Source organism: Megascapheus bottae, chromosome 16 (assembly GCF_031878675.1).
Source record: "Megascapheus bottae isolate mThoBot1 chromosome 16, mThoBot2.hap1, whole genome shotgun sequence".
NCBI lineage: Eukaryota > Metazoa > Chordata > Mammalia > Rodentia > Geomyidae > Megascapheus > Megascapheus bottae.
This window is the reverse complement of record NC_143524.1, coordinates 10,660,577-10,680,632: the sequence shown is the minus strand read 5'-3', so window position 1 is coordinate 10,680,632 and position 20,056 is coordinate 10,660,577. Positions and strand designations below refer to the sequence as shown.

General features: G+C 37.0%; 2 protein-coding genes and 1 non-coding gene across 3 annotated transcripts; 1 reads left to right on the top strand and 2 right to left on the bottom strand.

Moving 5' to 3' along the window:
* Positions 1–6,314: 6,314 nt before the first annotated feature.
* LOC150052742 (olfactory receptor 5AS1-like) lies at positions 6,315–7,256 on the bottom strand. The gene has a single exon (XM_090348813.1). The coding sequence runs from the start codon at positions 7,254–7,256 to the stop codon at positions 6,315–6,317; it is 942 nt and encodes a 313-aa protein (XP_090204939.1).
* A 4,987-nt stretch (positions 7,257–12,243) lies between these two features.
* Positions 12,244–19,377, bottom strand: LOC150052740 (olfactory receptor 10AG1-like). Its single transcript, XM_090349210.1, has 3 exons — positions 18,451–19,377; positions 16,487–16,553; positions 12,244–12,278 (listed from the first exon to the last, which is right to left on the bottom strand). Exons 1-3 carry the CDS (start codon positions 19,336–19,338, stop codon positions 12,244–12,246), a joined length of 990 nt encoding a protein of 329 aa, XP_090205336.1. The 5' UTR covers positions 19,339–19,377.
* On the top strand, positions 12,255–12,361 carry LOC150052741 (U6 spliceosomal RNA). The gene has a single exon (XR_016538211.1). It is a non-coding gene; the product is annotated as a U6 spliceosomal RNA (small nuclear RNA).
* Positions 19,378–20,056: the final 679 nt, after the last annotated feature.

Sequence of the window (20,056 nt, the reverse complement as noted above, 5' to 3'; positions counted from 1 at the left end):
GGAGAGAGATGGGGCAGAAAGAAAAATGGGAAGGAGGAAAAGGAGGAATAAGGAAAGAAAGGAAAGGGGAGAATGGGAAGGGGAGAGAAAAAAGAAGGAAAGGAAGGTAGGGGAGAAGAAAGGAGAAACAAAGGGAACTAAGCAATTATAGAAGCAGAGGTGAAACAAAAAGAAAGTATACTGAAATACATGCCAACAACCAAGAAGGCCAAACAATGCCAGAAACCCACTGTATTACTGTATCAGTTCCTGATATGCACTGAAAGATTTAAAAATCTGGCTTGTGTCCTCAGATTTCTCCTAAGCAATTGATGGAGACTGCCTTGTGAATATTTACTGAATAACTTGGACCCAATGGAAGAGAAACACAAAGTGAAAACCAGAAGAACAAGACAAACACCTAAAACCTTAAGAGACATCTCGACACCATTAAGGCACCAGGCTGGACCCAGTAAAAAAAAATGTAGAAGACATAGTTATGTAGAAGAGTGACTGCCAGTGACTTGAGTCACTGAGCCAAGAGTCTTGACAAGAGAAAACTTTAGAAATGACCTGGACTATTCCTAAGCAAAAGCATCATTGAAAAAAAAAAAGGATTGTTCCAAGACTGAAGGTAGCTGGTATCCAGGACCAACAGGTGCTCAATGGGTTTGACCTGCTGAAGCTGCCAAGACTCTTTGCAGCCCTTTCTCCATGGTCCTCCTCCATGAAGGATCTCTGGGTGACAAGGGATACACCCAGGAATCTGTTTTCTTTCTTTACCCATTTGGGAGCCTCTTCAGGTTTGTTTTCCCCACTCTAGTTTCCTTTTCTATAAATCCTGCACAGACCTAGGTGGGTATCTCCATGTATTCAGAAACTCAAAAATTTTATTCAAAATGTCCTCAACCTTGGACAGATGCAACAAGTTTTGTTTGAGGGATCACACAAAGTAATAAAGCATCCTGGCTTTTTTGAAACTGACATACAAAAAGTTGGGTTCATTTGTTTTGTGTCAAACTTTACTTTCACAAATCATGTTTTAAGAACAAACATTCAATTCCCTGTGCTTTTTGCAAAATTATCTTTAGAAGACAGTCTTCAATATCCTTCACAAATAAGTCAAATGCAAAATGTAGATGGTTGCATTTCATTTTACTTTACCTACACCATCAGTGTACCTTTTATCTACCTGCACTTTCTCACCATGACATTAAGTCACAACCAGACTCAATAAACCATGAAAAAGTTAAATGGTTTAAGTGTATTGTCAGTATAGATATTTTTACCTAACTGCAGGAGCTGTTAAACAAATTTGAAAAGTAATTCTAATGATGAGAGAACCATGAGCATAGACAATTACTTGTATTCATGAATGGATAGAACATGGTTCAAAATTAAAATGTAAAAAATTAATAAACACATTATCTAATAGGACACTATCAATCTATGTGATAAGATGATTAACAAATCTTACCTTAAGGTTTATATTCATCAATAAAAATGAGAAATATCTAGTCAAGAAATCTACTTAAATTAAGAGCCACTGACAAACACAATAAATATATAATTTCTAGACGATCTCCTACAGGTAATTTTTGGATCATTATAGGGCATATATGGACAGGATCTCAATACATAGGGAATTTTCGCAGGAAATTGAAAGAATCTGTTTTAGCTGCTGCCTTGGTTTTGAAGATGCTGATGCCAAGTGTACTCTTTTTTTCATATATTTTTGTTGTAATTAATAGAAGAGTTACATGATATTTGCCAGATAGAAGGTGCATTAATTCACATACACTGATACCCTTTCACATGTCTTGGTCCCATTTCCCTCACCCCCATCCCCACCCCTCATCTTGTTTCCCCCCCTTCCCTATCCAATTTCAAATAACCAAATACAAATATATCCGATATATCAGATAATGAAGTGAGATACTGTAACAATATGAGATAACCAAGGGACAGCAAAAGAGATGAGAGATAACAGTACATTAAGGACAACAATCAATCATTATATGGATTTTGTTTCTATATCCTAAAGGTCCTTTCATTTAGCGTCATACTATATGGCCTTATGTATCAAGGTTTTGCTCTATTGCAAATCTCTGCTAGGAGAGCCAAGGTTTCTACTGATTATGACAAATGAGTGAAATCATTGAGCCTAAGTTCTTTGAGTCTGGCTTACTTCACTTAATATGATCTTTTCTAAGTCTTTCCATTTTCTTACAAATGGGGCGATGTCATTCTTTCTGACTGCAGCATAGAATTCCATTGTGTACAAATACCACATCTTGTTGATCCACTCAACCAACATAGATGTCGGTTCCATATCTTTCCTATGGTAAATAGTGCTGCAATGAACATTGTTGTGCTAGTGGTGGGAGTGCAAACTCGTTCAACCACTATGGAAAGCAGTATGGCAGTTCCTCAAAAGACTAAACATAGAGTTCCCCTATGACCCAGCAATTCCACTACTTGGCATTTACCAATCATCCAGAGCCGAGTGCACTCTTAATGCACTAAGTTAGCACTCTTGGGCTACTTCCATTCATTTAGAAAAATGCATGCCTGTGAATCCTAGCTACTTAAAAAGCTGAGATCCCAGGATCCACTATTTAAAGGAATCCACTGGGAAAGAAATGTCTGTGTGAGACACTATTCTTCAATATGCATCCCCTCAAAAAAAGAAAGAAGTGAAGGTGCCCCCAAATCTGCAGGGATAGGGACCCCCCACTCCTCTCTCGGGGATCTGGATACCTCAGGATCTCAGCCCTGCTCCCCATGCCACTCCACCAGCCGGTCTATCTGGGGAGCAGGGCTCTGGGGTGGGCCCATGTCACTCTCCAGCAGGACAGGAATTCAGATCCCAATGAAAAGAACAAAGAAGACTAAGAGCCCAGGAGTACCAGCTCAGACCACAGGGCTGTTCTGGAAGGTGAGGCCCAAGCCCATCACAGCCCCTTCAGGGCCCTGACACCCCCTTATCCCCTAGAGAAAGGAGTCTTGTCATGATCCCCATACTCAGCATGTCCAGCTCTTCCCGTCTCCCAGTCCTTTCCGACCACGTGTGCTTAGGAAAGTAGGTCACACAGCTCTGCCTGGAGCACAAGGTCATTCCAGACTACAGACCCAACAGAAAGCACTCTTCCAGGTTCCAGGAGTGGGTCCACAACTGCCCAGCCTCTGACAGGAGAGAGTTCACAGTTCCCCGCCCTAGGGTTACCTGATTGGCTAGAGATCCAGTTATGACCCACCCTCTGATCCATGATTGACAACAGTGTCAAGGCCCACTCCATGGTTTAGAGCAAAGTAACAAATTCCAGCTATATTCCTTTAGTTCCTGCTCATCTTTACACTTTAAACAACTTAGTGGATGCTAAATGAGCTTTCAATCAGGCTGGCTTACAGGATCTTCATTTTTGTCCAAATCATTGTGGGACCTGGTTGCCCTTAATTTTGTGAAAACATCCCTTCCATAAAATAGATGTTTCTCTCCAAAAAGGTCAAATTTAATGTTGAGGTCTCAAGTCTGAAAGGGTCTGTGCAATATGACTAATTAAAGCAATAAACTGAAAATCTTATATTTGTTCACAGCAGCATGGCTTTCACAGACGTGAGGGGAAGCATGGCATTATGGGAATCTGGAGTGCACTGAAGGTTTACCAGTTCCAGAAATGATACATTGTGCTTCACTGTATTTTTCTTTTCTGATAAAGGAAGCAACTACAGAAAGCCTTCATTATATTTATTAAAAGTTGCCAATGTTATTGACATAGAAAAAGAAAAATGCCAACAGCATCCCCAATACTGTTTTCAAAACCAACACATCAAAACTAATTTAATTAGAATGAAATTACTGCTTCAACCAACTAATTTAAAATCCAAGAGTTGCATTTTGCATATATATATGTATAATCACACACATAATGCAAATAATTGGCAAGCATCTTCTAAACTGGAATGTCATATTATTTTCTCTACAAAATCTAATAATTTAAAGATATTTTGTATTCACTTCTTTCTTCCACACCACATCAGCCTTATCTGAATTTCCCTTTCCAGTAGAAATATGAATTCTTAATTGTTGTCTATGGCACCTTTTATTCATTCAGATCAAGACTCCTAGCAAATCCCTTTGGTTTGTCATCAGTATTCATTTTGTAACTGTCATTGTCAGTTAAAGATTTTCTTTATGTGCCATTCTTTTCTAGTTATTGTATGTGTGAATCAAGATGTGCTTCAATTAATTCTGGACATTCTAAATTTTCGTCAGGTTCCCAAGTAACATCGGCATCTATAAACCCCTTCCACTTCAGGAGACTTTCCACCCTTCCATTCACTACACATCAATCGGTACTTTTTTCACAATAGTTTCTGGCTACTCCTTTCACTGTTGATCCATATCACCACCTCTCTTCCAATGTCAACCAGTCTTTCAACTCTTCTAATGTCATTTTCACTGATGTATGTTGAATAGTACGATTGCATTGTAGAGTTGATGAGCTTTTCACTACCTCAGATACTCTGCATCGTGAACTTTCCCGGTCACTGGCCCGTGTGCTTACAGCTCTTCATTCCCCTTTTACCAAACTCAACTCAACACAGTAGTATTTACTGATTCTCATCTTCCAGCTCCACAGAAGGTAACTATATATGCCATCGAGAAATAGCTTGATGTGGAGCCACAGAAATGGAATGGCAAAGGGGGAACAAATGTAGCAAGGATGCTACTCATTGAAAATGAATGATACAACTTGTAGGTAGGAATTGTGGTGACACATTTGTAAGTGAGATACAAGACACCTGGTGGCAGTGGTGTCAGGGGTCCCTTTCTGTTGATCATAGTCTCCTGCGGCAAAATCATCTCCAATATTCTGAAACTGTCATCAGCCAGAGGTCAGTCGAAAGCCTTCTCCACCTGCTCATTTCATTTGATAGTTGTAGTCTTAATCTGTGGGACAGCCAGTATCGCCTATTAACACCCCAAAACAAATCAGTCTGAAGGAATGGAGCAACTAGTTATTCTTTTCTTTAGTGTCTTTATCCTGACTTGAAGCCCATAGTATAAACTATGAGAACCAAGAACTTCCTGATGGAACTAAAATTAATACATAAAAAATTAAGACCAAGGGATGGAAATAAGACAAGCACTTGTAACTCAAAAATATTTTACAGTTTCTTTAATTAGACTTAAGGAAAACTTGTCCCAATATTCTTTTAGAATAGTAATCCAGAACAGATTAACAGTCAATATTCTGCCAAGAATCTCTCTTTATAAATTTCCATACAATCAAATTATTAATCAAATCAATTGCCAAGATACACTTGGATACCAGTTTTTCCTTTCATTTCTAACTTTGTTGAGATTTTGCCTAAGTGACACAGTGGACAATTAATTTGAATATTATGTAAGAATAATAAACATTCAAGGTTGAGTTTCTCTAATACTACTTCTTTTCATGTATTTGACTTTGATTCAGTTTAACCAAATTAGCATTAATATATCCATTACTATTGTAAACATTTAAATTTTGTCTTTGTTGTATATGCATATGTGTGTATGCATGTGTGGTATAAGGTGCCCAGAATATTGTATTGTAAAGTAATTGTTGCATGCAAATTGTACAGAAATATCACTTCATTACTCAGTTCCTATTATTGAAATTATGTTATATGTATTTTCTTTAGTCTCATCTGAGTATTTTTTTCTATACTTATAATCATGGGACTTTTTTGTGTCTCCTTACTTTCTTGTTTATTCCAAATTAGTTTAGGTCATTTGTATTGTACAACAATAGAGAATTAAACTTCTGTATCAAATTGTTGTTCCTAAGAAAAACACATGTATCATTATTGATTTACATTATATACCTTTCTAATCTATAACAATGAATATTGAAAGATGAATTTTAAGCATTCCCAATAAATTTCTCTTATTGTATATTATTATATAGAAAAATATTTTAAAGGTTCCAGTACTGTTTACAATTTCAAATTCTGAGTTAAAAGAACAGAACTATGGATTCAGCTGTGGACATTGCAGAGTTTGGGATGCCAGCATTTCATGCTGCAGGTATGTCCTTACATAAAACTGTATCACCATTAAAGACCTGCTTTGTGCCAAAAGGCTTGCAGATATTTTGTAGTTGTAGCTTTAACATATCTCTAAGGAACTTCATGTACCTTTCAAGCTTTCTTCTTTGTCTTCCTGTACTCCATCAGATTTTTCCCACCTAATCATCTCATGAAGAAACCTGCAAGATCTCAACAGCTTGAGGAGCTAGGATTGAAGGTCTGAGCCCACCAGCACCAGCGACACTTTAAACTCTTCTTCATTTGAAAATCCATTTTCTTTCATAGAGCTTTTTAAAGGCATTCTTCACATCCTTGTTCCTGAAGCTATAGATCATGGGGTTAAACATAGGAAAGACAACCGTATAAAATACTGCCACCACCTTATCACTGTCCGGGCCATAGCTGGTGGTGGGGCGTAAGTACATGAATAGCAGTGTTCCATAGAATAAAGTGACTGCTGTGAGATGAGACGCACAGGTGGAGAAGGTTTTGCTCCTGCCTCCTGAGGACTTGATGCTCAAAACAGTGAAAAAGATGCGGACATAGGAGATACAGATGACTACGAACGTGCTGATCTGGATTGTGCCACACAGAGCAAAGAGCAAAAGCTCATTGATGCTGGTATCTGAACAGGCCAGAGCCAGGAGGGGAGGGATGTCACAGAAAAAGTGATTGACCACGTTGGAACCACAGAAGGGGAGCCGGAAGGTGAGAGAGACGTGCACCAGCGAAGTGACACTTCCACAGAAGTAGGCCAGCACAATGAGACCGAGGCAGACGCGGCGAGACACCCGCGTGGAGTAGAGCAGGGGACTGCAGATGGCCGCGTAGCGGTCATAGGCCATCGCTGCCAAGAGGAGGCACTCGGCGTCCGCAAAGCAAGCAAAGAAAAGCATCTGGACCACGCAGCCAGAGAAAGAGATGCTCTTTCTGGAAGCCAAGAAGTTGGCCAGCATTTTCGGGGCGATGGCTGTGGAGTAACTGAGGTCTAGGAAGGACAAATTGCTAAGGAAGTAATACATGGGTGTTTGTAGACTTGAAACTGTATTAGCAAGAATTATTAAGCCCATGTTTCCCAGCACAGTTAATGAATAGACGATGAGAAATACAAAGAACAGGGAGATTCTGAGAGGGAAAGAATCTGTGAATCCAACGAAGATGAATTCGGTAGGCCTGGAATAGTTTTTCTCCCATATCATTGTACTTTTCTTCCTTTTCTCAGTGGAGGTAAATGAAAATCAGGCAATGCAAATTGACTCAAGAGATGAATAGACTACAATCTTTATTCTGCTATTTAAGGAAGCAAATACAAGGTTACAAATGTTAAAAGATGTGACTTTTTATTATGTATTTTTGCAGGGCTTTTTAATTTAAGATAATTAAATTATCATTTCTTTCAGAAAAATTGCTTAGAATATATTACTCATGATGGCTATGCATTTTATATGGTAAGCAGAAAATTTGGCTCAGGAAATGTAATGTGATAGCATATGGAAAGTAGGCAATGACCAGTGGAGGTGAAATTTGTCTTGGCAAATCTAAAGTCATGTTTCTCTTTCTGAAGGATAGTTGAGAGAAAATCTGGAAAACCTACTTACAGTTAAACTACATACGCTTTATGCAAAAAGAATATTTGTGTTCACGGAAGGGTCAATTTAATACATTAGTTAAGATCACAGTAGTTATATAAGAAATGAGTAGATTTATTTTTTTTAATCAGCTATTCCAAAAGCTATGGGTAGAGATCGATTCATCTTTCTTTTTTTCTTTTTTGCCAGTCCTGGGCTTGAGCTCAGAGCCTGAGGACTGTCCTTGAACTTTCTCAAGGTTAGGACTCTGCCACTTGAGCCTCAGCACCACTTCTGGCTTTTTCCATGTACGTGGTACCGAAGAATTGAACCTGGGTCTTCGTGCATGCTAGGTAAACACTCTACCACTAGGTCAGACTCCCAGCCCCCATCCTTATTTTTTGAAATATTTTAAGGAATTTCTATAGGCCTACTGAGGAGTAATCCTTATTTTCTATTTTCGTCTCCTGAAGGTACACATTTAAGTAGGTTAACATGAAAAGGAGCTTGGTTGATATAGACTCAATATCATACAATACCTTTCCTTTTCGTTTTCCAGTTGGTAAATGTGTTTGTGTGTGTGTGTGTGTGTGTGTGTGTGCCAGAGAGAGAGAGAGAGAGAGAGAGAGAGAGAGAGAGAGAGAGAGAGAGAGAGAGTCTGAGACCTACGAATTGAATTCAAAACCAAAGCCGGATTAGTGAAGCTCATCTTTAACCATTTGAGACAAAAGCTAGCACATGTAACACTTGAGACATAGCTTTGACTCTTACATGTTTTTCTTAGAGTTCTGATCCTCAGATCTAAGCCTCCCAGTAGCTAAGATTATAGGCAATAGCCACTAGTTCCATAGAAATACATCACAATTTCTAAAGACAATCCATAGAGAATAGTGTGGGACCACGGAGGGAATGCAAGTGGGAAGTCAAATGGATATAAAATGCTTTTTCAGAATGAAATAAATTCTCATAAAACAATCTCAATAAATAGCCAAAATAAAAAGCATTTGTTGAATATTTTAGACAACCTCAAGTAATTAAAAGTTTAGTATTGACAAATTAGAAAAAAATACCCAAAGTATACACAATTCAAGAGATATTCTGTCATTGTCTTCAAGAGAGTACCCTCAAGGAGATATCATCAGCAGCATCAGCCTTTCAATTTTGAAAATATCAATGTGCACTGAGACCCCAGGCTTGTCTACCTTTTTCCTTTTGTTAAACAAAGAAAAACATTATTTGATGGACCTAGAAAAATACTGTCAACTGTTTATATGCCTACCCTCTAGTTCAGATTTCATATTATAATATTGAATCAATACATCAATTCTTTGTTAATAAAATCATGCCTACTCTATTTGTTATATAGACATATCATGTAAGGCTACTGGGATCCACTACACAGAAGCTTCTATGTCTGTTTAAGTATGATGGCTAGAAAGATTGTTAATATAAGATATGCTTATAAAAATACTGTACTCTCTCACTAGAAACAACAAACAAAACAACAAACAATTACAGATGAACTAGTCAAGCCATGTGGAAGGAAGGAGTAGAACACCCACAATGACAAAAAGACAAAAAAGAATTATGTGAAACATAATTATAGCAAAAAATGTAAAGTCGTGGCAGAAGTAGTGGATCTTAAAACATCATAACTCCAAAGAACTTCATCATATCTCCTGATCACTTAACATGTAATATTTTCCTATTTATTTTAACTAGTGTGTTTTCCAAATTTCAGGTTATAATATCAAAGTCAATTCTTTTTCCTAACAGTCCACATGCAAATTATGAAATTCCTTAGTCGATTCCTGCACTTGATTATTGAATAAGAGAGTGCATGTCTCAGAGTCAGTTCATTTCAGAACTCAGCTCACATTGAGATTTAAGATCAGTGAAATCACCTCAGTTGAACTGTGGCTCATCTATCTTCAGGGAAATCTTACTTAAAAAATACCTGCTCCGGCCGGGAATTTGGCCTAGTGGTTAAAGTGCTTGCCTAGCATGCATGAAGACCTGGGTTCGATTCCTCGGTACCACATGCATAGAAAAAAAAAGCCGGAAGTGGTGCTGAGGCTCAGGTGGTAGAGCTCTAGCCTTGAGAAAGTCCAAGGACAGTGCTCAGGCCCTGAGCTCAAACCCAGGACTGGCAAAAAAAAAAAAAAACAAAAAACAAAAAAAAAACTGCTCCTCAGATTTACAATAGAACAAAACCTACATATATAAAGCCATATATTAAGATGCTAAATGAAAGGATCTCCAAGATATAGAAACAAAAGCCATATAATGAGTGATTGTTGTCCTTAATGTACTACGTTATCTCTCATCTCTTTTGCTGTCCCCTGGTTATCTCATATTGTTACAGTATTTCACCTTGTTATCTCATATATTGAACATATGCTCATTTGGTTAATTGAAATAGGATAGGGAAAGGGGGAAAATAAGATGAGGGGTTGGGGTGGAGGGAGGGAAATAGGGACCAAGACATGAGAAAGGGTATCAATGTTTGTGAAGTAATGCACCTTCTATCTGGCGAATATAATGTAATCCTTCTATTAATTACAATATAAATATATGGAAAAAAGAAGAAAATGAAATAGAGCCAGAAAAAAATAACTGCTCCTAAATAAAATTTGGTTCCATTCCCATGGAAGGACATATGTGTGTACACAAGTTTAAGAATTATCACTTTAAATCCATCCTCTTTTATAAAAGTCATTGCATGTACTATGCTGTTTAAGCACATAGAAAAATCAATGGATATAATAAACACACTAGGTATATTGTGTGCAAATGTGATAGTCAAGCAATTAACATAGTAATATTTATAATGATAAAAGTATTTTAAAGCACATAGAGGGGCTTTTTTGTTTAAAAAATTTTTATTAGCCAGGTGCTGGTGGCTCACACCTAGCCACTCAAGAGACTGAAATCTGAGTATCATAGTTCAAAGCCAGCCCAGGCAAGAAAGTCCATGAGACTCATCTCCAATCCACCAGAAAATCAAAAGTGGAAAGTGCATAGATTTTGCATTTAGACAACCCTGTGTTTACCTCTATACGTTATACCTAATCTTCTAGAAGACAGTACGTTTTTCTTTTTTTATATATTTTCATTGTAATTATTAGAAGGGTTACATTATATTCTCCAGATAGGCGGTGCATTACTTCACATACATTGATACTCTTTCTCATGTCTTGGTCCCCATTTCCCTCCCCCCAAACCGGCCCCTCATCTTGTTTCCCCCCCTTCCCTATCGGACTTGAAATAACCAACTACGTATATATACAATATACCAGCTAACCATTGAGAAATACTGTAACAATATGAGATAACCAGGGGACAGCAAAAGAGATGAGAGATAACACAGTATATTAAGGACAACAATCACTCATTACAGGGCCTTTCATTTAGCTTCATTCTATATGGCCTACGAATCTACATTTTGTTCTATTGTGAATCTCTGCTAGGAGAGCCCAAGGTTTCTACTGATTATGACAAATAAGGGAAAACCATTGAGCCTATGTTCCTTTGAGTCTGGCTTACTTCACTTAGTATGATTTTTTCTAAGTCTTTCCATTTCCTTACAAATGGGGCAATGCCATTCTTTCTGACTGCAGAATAGAATTCCGTTGTGTATAAATACCACATCTTGTTGATTCACTGATCAACTGAGGGGCATCTGGATTGGTTCCATATCTTTGCTATGGTAAATAGTGCAACAATGAACATGGTTGTGTTAATGGATTTAGTATGTCCTTGTTTCTAGATGATTGGGTAATTGCCAAGTAGTGGAATTGCTCGAGAGCTTCTGTATGGCAAAGGACATAGCTAGCAAATTAACTAGAAAGCCTACAGAGTGAGAGAAGATCTTTACTAACCATGCAATGGACAAAGACCTCATATCTAAAATATATCAACAGCTCAAAAATTGAATCACTCTAAAACTAATCTCCAATAAAACAACCATCCCATTAAAAGATGGACCAAAGACTTAAAGAGAGTCTTCTCTGAAGAAGAAACAAAAATGGCCTATGGACACATGAAAAAATGCTTGATATTTCTGGCCATAAAAGGAATGCAAATCAAAACAACTGTAAGGTTCCACCTCACTCCAGTTAGATTGGCCAGGATCAAGTAATCTAATAACAACAGATGCTGGAGGGGATGTGGCCAGGAGGGATCAATTCGAGGCCAGGAGGGAGTGCAAACTCGTTGAAACACTATGGAAAGCAGTATGGCAGTTTCTCAAAAGACTAAACATAGAACTCCCCTATGACCCAGCAATTCCACTACTTGACACTAAGCTTTTCTATGTCTGAATTTCTTTGTTTTATTAACACAGACTATATCATAGGTTAATGAAGGTTGTTCTGAAATATTATAGCATCTTTCAAGGAAGTTATTATATTGGAGAAACATTGAAATGCGTGTTACACATTACACAATTTTCCTATTAATGTCAACGTAATGATTAAATAACTCAATATCTGACTTTGAAATGTAGATTTTCCAGTTGATGTTCATAAGCTTCAATTACAAACCAACAAATATGTATTATGAGTGATCATGTGTTATGTACTCATAGAATTTGTGAGTGAACTTTGTGATATAAAAGTCAAACTATTGGTGCTCGCTTCGGCAGCACATATACTAAAATTGGAACGATACAGAGAAGATTAGCATGGCCCATGCACAAGGATGATACGCAAATTCGTGAAGCATTCCATATTTTTAAGAATAAAACACTTAGGTATATACTTAACCAAAGATGTAAAGGAATTATTCAATGAAAACTATAAAAACCTAACGAAAGAAATCAAAGAGGACACTAGGAAATGGAAAGACATCCCTTGCTCATGGCTAGGGAGAACCAACATAGTGAAAATGGCTATAGTGCCAAAATTGATATAAAAATTCAATGCAATCCCCATCAAAATCCCAAAGACATTCTTTACGGAAATAGAAGATATAATCCAAAGATTCATATGGAACAAGAAATGACCTAGAATAGCCAAAACAATTATAGGCAAAAAGAGCAATGCTGGTGGTATTACAATACCAGACTTCAAACTCTACTATAGAGCCATAATAACAAAAACTGCTTGGTATTGGCACAAAAACAGACCAGAAGATCAGTGGAATGGAATAGAAGACCCAGAAATAGAACCACATTCCTATAGGCAACTTGTATTTGACAAAGGAGCCAAAGATATACAGTGGAACGAACACAGTGTATTCAATTTTTGGTGCTGGCAAAACTGGGCAGCCACATGCAGAAAACTAAAAATTGACCCTAGCCTTTCGCCATGCACAAGCATTAACTTAAAGTGGATCACAGACCTCAACGTCAGACCAGAAATGGTGAAACTGCTACATGATAAAGTAGGAGAGACACTGGAACTCATAGGCACAGGCAAAAGATTCCTGAACAGAATCCCAGGGTCACAACAGATTGGAGAGAGACTAGATAAATGGGACTACCTAAAAATAAAAAGTTTCTGCACAGATAAAAACATAGTCGCAAAAGTAGCGAGACAGCCAACCAACTGGGAAAAGATATTCACCAACAATACATCTGACAAATGCTTAATATCTAGTATCTACAGAGAACCCAAGAAACTAATCCCCCCAAACCCAATAAACCATTCACTAAATGGGCAAGGGAACTAAAGAGAGATTTATCAGAAGAGATTAAAATGGCAGAAAAGCATATGAGAAAATGTTCATCATCTATGGTTATAAAGGAAATGCAAATAAAAACAACCCTAAGATACCACCTTACCCCAACAAGAATGGCCAAGATTTTGAACTCAGACAATGACAGTTGCTGGTGGGGTTGTGGAGAAAAAGGAACCCTCCTACACTGCTGGTGGGAATGTAGACTAGTTCGGCCACTCTGGAAAGCAGTGTGGAGGTTTCTTAAAGAATTGAAAATAGACCTTCCCTACGATCCCACCATACCACTTCTGGGCATCTATCATAAACATCATGACCCAAGATATTATAAAGACACCTGCTCAGCTATGTTCATCTCTGCACTATTCACAATAGCCAGGCGATGGAAACAATCCAGATGCCCTACTGAAGATGAAGGCAGAAAATGTGGTATACATACACAATGGAATTCTACATAGCCAATAGACAAGATAAAATAATGGCATTCACAGGGAAGTAGATGAATCTAGAGCGAATCATGTTGAGTGAGAAAAGTCAAGACCTAAGGAACAAAAGGTGCATGGTATCCTTAATATGTGGCTATTAAATCCAAAGAGTACAAGAGCGAGGACTCAATAACTGCATACCCAAACCTATGGACATGGTAATGGAAATATAAACATAACGGTATAGACATAAAAACCTATTACTCTATAGACCTAATATTTTATTTCATAAATTAATATGTTTCTATGACATACAAACAGCCTAATTTTGATTAAATTCTAAATACTAAGTCTCAGTGATTGTAAATAGAGGTTCCCTCCTTGAACACTTGTTTGTTAAACTTGTCATTTAAAATATGATGTAAAAATCAACGTTAATAAATTATTTAATAAAAAATGTAAAAGAAAAAAGTGAAATAAAGGGATGCTTTTAGTGACCCCACAAAAGCCCAGCACTGCCTATATTTTGGACTTTCTAAGATCTGAAACAAGAAAAAAAAGAAGAAAGAAAGAAAGAAAGAAAGAAAGAAAGAAAGAAAGAAAGAAAGAAAGAAAGAGAGAAAGAGAGAGAGAGAGAGAGACAGAAAGAAAGAAAGAAAGAAAGAAAGAAAGAAAGAAAGAAAGAAAGAAAGAAAGACAAAGGGAGGAAGGCAGGGAGGGAGGGAGGGAGGGAAAGATACCCAACACAGAAAGGAAGAAGTTAATTGATGATAATATGATCTTCTATATACACATAGAAAACCCGAAATAGCCTGTCCTAATAGTACCTTCAAAACCTCCCTTGTGTGATTGTTGTTCTTAATGTACTATGTTATTTCTCTTCACTTTTTTTTTGTCCTTTGGCTAATCTCATATTGTTACTCTATCTGACTTCATTACTTCGGACATTGTGTATATGTTTGTTTACTTATTTGAAATAGGAAGTGAAAGGGAAAAACACGATGATTAGGAGGGGGTGGCGGAGGGAAATGGGGACAAAAACATGAGAAGGGGTATCAATGTGTGAGAAGTTATGCACCTGGCAAATGTAACCTGCAACCTCTCTATACTCCAACAATTAAAAAATAAGAAAATAAAAAAGTCAAACTATTGTTTATATCAAATATTTTCAATAAAGAAATCAACATCATTCTCAGAGGAATAATTTGAAAAATATATTGGCCGATGATGATTGTTTATTATAATTGTTGAAAATATACCCTTTTCAATCTATGTCTTGTTCATCTCAAATACATATATACCTAAGAAAATTCTAGAGTATTAGCAAAGCCAGAGTGCATGTGCAGTCAATCCATCATCCTGTAACATTCACAAATAGATATTCTTGAGGATTCTTCAAAGAATTAGTCTTACCTTGCTACAACTTTGATTAATAGGACTTTGCACAACAGATTACCAACATTTCTCTCCAGACTTTAGAAATGAGTTTTTTGAAAGGAATATTTATCTTCCAGTTTATGACAAGTGGGACCATATCCCAAGACAATGCCCAGCCCCAGTAGAACATTGTGTAGCAATTACTTTTCTTCCGGTGGAGTGTGTTAGCTTATTTTCAAATGAGAAATATGAACAATGATTCTACAATTAACTTTAGGACAGATAATATTAACCTAATATGTATCATCAACATTGGCAGGTATTTTATTGAACCATAAAAAATAACAACAGGTAGTATCATTTCATGGAGGGGAAGTAAACCCATAATGTTGAATATTCTATAGTTTTCACCAATTTCCATTATAAAGGAAGGTAAATGAAGTGTCTTTGATATACACCATTGCTTGGGGAAATTTCTAAACATATTTACAATCACCATTATTGAGAAGACTCCCTGGTATTCTCCTTCATGCTTCCTTATCAAGTGAGTGACTAGACAGTAGCTTATCTTTAAAACTAAGTTACATCAATCAAAGCAAATGGTTTAAGCAACTACAATTCAAATATTATGGTTACATGTCATAAGACTGAGCCTTAAAATATGTAATCTAACTTTTGTTAGATTGTTAAATTGTGAATAATAACTAATGACCTTCTCAGATTCTTGTGAAGGCTAGATTATGCAAGTTCATAGAACCATGTTCACAGGATGATATTTATTTCATAACCCTTTTCTTTAACAACTACATCATTCTTTCTTAATACCTCAAAACGCAAGTCACCTTTTCAATACTGTACAGAGGTCAATCAATATGTACTTTAGTATGGTGAAGGTGGACAGATAGAGCAATGTTTAATACAGCGAGCAATTAACTCTTACTGTACCTGTCAGATGACAACATGCACTTTTTCTTTTCATAAATTCAGTCTCTGGTAAGAGAGGACCATTTAGGGTTCTAATACAGAGCAAGAAGCTAAGAAATTTCAAAAGAGTTGAAGTAGAGAACGACTGTGATCTCAGAGTAATAGCACAAATGTATTTATAGTGAATGATCATTTTATGGTTCTCACTTGATATATCCAAGCAACTTTACTAATGTCTGCAAGTTAATTTCCATATTTTATAACTATCTACATTTTCTTTGGAATGTTATATAAATATTCATGTTCACAGAATGAACCAACTTGCATTCTGATTATTGTAAATTTTAACTGGGTATAATTCAATGATGAGTTATTACAGTCTCATATATATGGGGTAAATCACATATGAAAAGTTACATATGAAAGCTGCCTATTGCCAGGCACCATGGCTCATACCTGTAATGCTAGATACCCAGGAGGCTGAGATCTGAGGATCAAGGTTCAAAGCCAGCTTGGGCACAAAAGGACCTGAGACTCATATCTCCAATTAACCTCTAGAAAGTGGAAAGTGGGGCTTGGCTCAAGAGTAGGGTGGTAGCCTTCAGCTGAAGAGCTCAGGGACAGTGTCCAGGTTGAGTTTAAGCCCCATGACCCACAAAAAAGTTACATGTTAGAGGATATGCTAATAACATGTATACAAGGCAAAAACATAAATTTTAAATGTTATAAGAAGTTTCAAAGAATAATTTTCAAGTCAATGAAGTGTCTCTGTTGTTCTTTAAACTACATGAAATAAAGTTACTCACATTTTCATTGGTTCAGCTGAACATGTATTATTTTATAATGTATGATATTGTCATATTTTTATTACTAGAAAGATCACTTTAAAAACTTATTAACAGACATGGATTGATAAATGCCAAATCCTTTCAAATTTTTTATCACAATATTTACTAATAAATAATTTATTTTACTAATTCATTTTAATATACATAGTTACTTTTTTGGGTCTTTATTTTTACTTTTCTGGTAATCTATCATGAAACATCTCATTTCATGATGACTGAACAGGCTCGTAAGCCTTTATAAGGATTGAATAGGTTAACAGAATTTTGTCTACAGGAGATCACCATTCAACAAATAATGTATGCAAGAAACTGAACATTCAATAAAAATTTGTCATTTAAAATATGAGTAAGAATAGTCAGGTAACAGTGGCTCACACTTACAATTCTACCTGCTCAGAAGGCTGAAAGACTGAAGAAGGTGGTTCAAAGTAAACCTAGGCTAAAAACTCCATGAGATTCTGTCTCCACAATAACCAGTATAAAGCTGGTCTGTAGTTCCAGCTCAAGTAGCAGAGCATCAGGTAAGAAAGCCAGTGGAACGAGTGAGGTCTGACTTCAAATCCTAGTAACACCAAGAAAAGAAGCTCGGGGAGGGGGAGGTAGAAGGCCAGGCCTATGCCTGTAATATCAGCTTCTGGGGAGGTAGAGACAGGAGGATGTGTTTCAAGGCCAGTTCAGGCAAAAAGTGAGACAATTTTATCCAAATCATGGTCACCATACTGTTATACACATGGAATCCTAGCCACATGGAGGGTGGACGTAGGAGGATTGCTGTCCACGGTCATTAGGCCACTGAGAATGTTAGAGACATTAATGTAACCTCTTTTGCCAGTCCTGGGCTTGAGCTCACAGGCTGAGCACTGTGCTTGGACTTTCTGAAGGCTAGAGCTCTACCACTTGAGCCTCAGCAACACTTCCAGCATTTTTTCTATGTATGTGGTACCAAGGAATCAAACCTGGGTCTTCCTGCATGCTAGGCAAGCACTCTACCACTAGGATAAATTCCTGGCCCCATTAATGTAATTTTTTAAGAGAATGGAGGCTAAATAGTAGGCTGTATATGTAGACTCAATATTCATTTTTAAAAGACTACTATAATTTGGTTGTCCTGAATAATGCTTTTTATTACATGTAAAATAAAGTCATTCCCCAGGAGTAAATTATGTTGCTCTAACACACTGCAATGAGACAATGATGATCTAAAAATGACAGGAGGAGAGAAAGGATATTGTTGGGGAATCTGTACCTTTTCCATTGGATACAAACACTGCCTGGTAGTACAAAAAACATAAACTCCATCTAACTTTTCTTGTGCTATTCAGGCAAAGTCTCAACACAATTACAAACCAAAGGAAAGATTGATGTAACACTCTATCTTTGTAATTTACTTGACCGAGAATATAATACAGAAATCCTTGAAGGAAGATTCTGGGTACAATATAGATGGTTAATCTGTACTGAACTGTTATTTCAGAAGAATATTGGAGCAAAATTTTCTTTTAACCTATTGACATACCTATACCATTTCTGAGTTGTCCAGTGCTTGTCTTATTTCCATCCCTTGGTTTTCAGCTTTTTTAGAGCCATCAGGATGTCTTTGTTCCTCATAGTGTATATGATGGGATTCAGTGTGGGGATAAAGACAGTATAGAAAAGAGACAGCAGTTTCCCCATTCCTTCAGACTGATTTGTTTTGGGTTGTAGATAGGTGAAACTGGCTGTCCCGTAGAATAAGACTACAACTATCAAATGAGATGAGCAGGTGGAGAAGGCTTTCCACCGACCTCGGGCTGATGACAGTTTCAGAATATTGGAAATGATTTTGCCATAGGAGACAATGATCAGCAGAAAGGGAACAGTGACAATAACCACTGCCACCACATTGGCTTCTATCTCATTTGCAAATGTGTCAGCACAAGCAAGCTTGAGTACTGGAGGGATGTCACAGATAAAGTGGTTAATCCTGTTAGACCCACAGAAAGGTAAAGAGAAAATCTGGTAGGTTTCGCCAATGACAACTGGAATGACACTGATCCAGGAGGCGGCCACCAGCTGCACGCAGACTTTGTGGTTCATGATCAGGGCATAGTTGAGAGGGTGGCAGATGGCCACGTAGCGGTCATAGGCCATGGCTGTCAGCAGGAGGCACTCTGTGCCCCCAAGAGTAAGAATTAAGCACATCTGGGCAGCACAAGCAAACAGAGAAATGTTTCCTTTCCCAGTACAAAGGTCCATAAGCATTCTGGGGATGGTGACTGTGACATAACAGATCTCCAGGAAGGAAAAATGGCTAAGGAAAAAATACATGGGTGTCTGAAGATTAGGGTCAAGGTTTGCTAGTAGTATGATAATGCTGTTGCACATCAGAATACTCACGTACATGAGTAAAAAAATCCCAAAAAGAATCCACTGGAGATGAGGACTCTTAGAAAACCCCATGAGAACAAATTCCAACATCATAGAGGTATTTGAGTTTTCTGTTCTAGTATTCTCTCCATCTGCAGATGTGGGAAATTCAAGATGGTTAATTACAGTACATCGTTACTACACTAGCATATTGTTACCTCATGAACAATGTGTACAATCTCTTAAATAATTTCTATCATTTGTTTGGTTCAGATTCCATACGATGAGATTTGAAACTTCAGGATAGGCTGGTATGTGATTAAAATAAGTTCAGTACAAGGAAAATACACCTATTATTAGACTTGGTATGATGTGCCTTGGTTACTGAAAGTAAAAGTTATTGTTGCAAGTGTATCATGGAGAAATAGTATCTCGTTTTGTTATTATTATTGAAATTATGTCACATTATTTTCTTTAAGCTTTTCTGATATTTTTCTCTGTATTCATAATCATGTGACTTTTTGCATTTTTTTGTTCTAAATGACTTTAGACATTTTTTTCTTTTAACAGAAAAAATAGAGAACCAATCTTCCTTATCAAAATGCTGTTATTGATAAAATACATTCATTTTATTGCTTTACATTACATATCTCTCTACTCTTTCACAATATATATGAAAACATTAATTTTTTAACATTCCCTATTAACACCTCCTGTAATGTATAGACTAAATATTAGCAAAGTGGTAAAAGTAATGAATAAAACTGTTTCTTCATACTATTTTTATTACATTTACTTCCTTTCCCATGTGTGATTTAAAGTTTCCTAATAA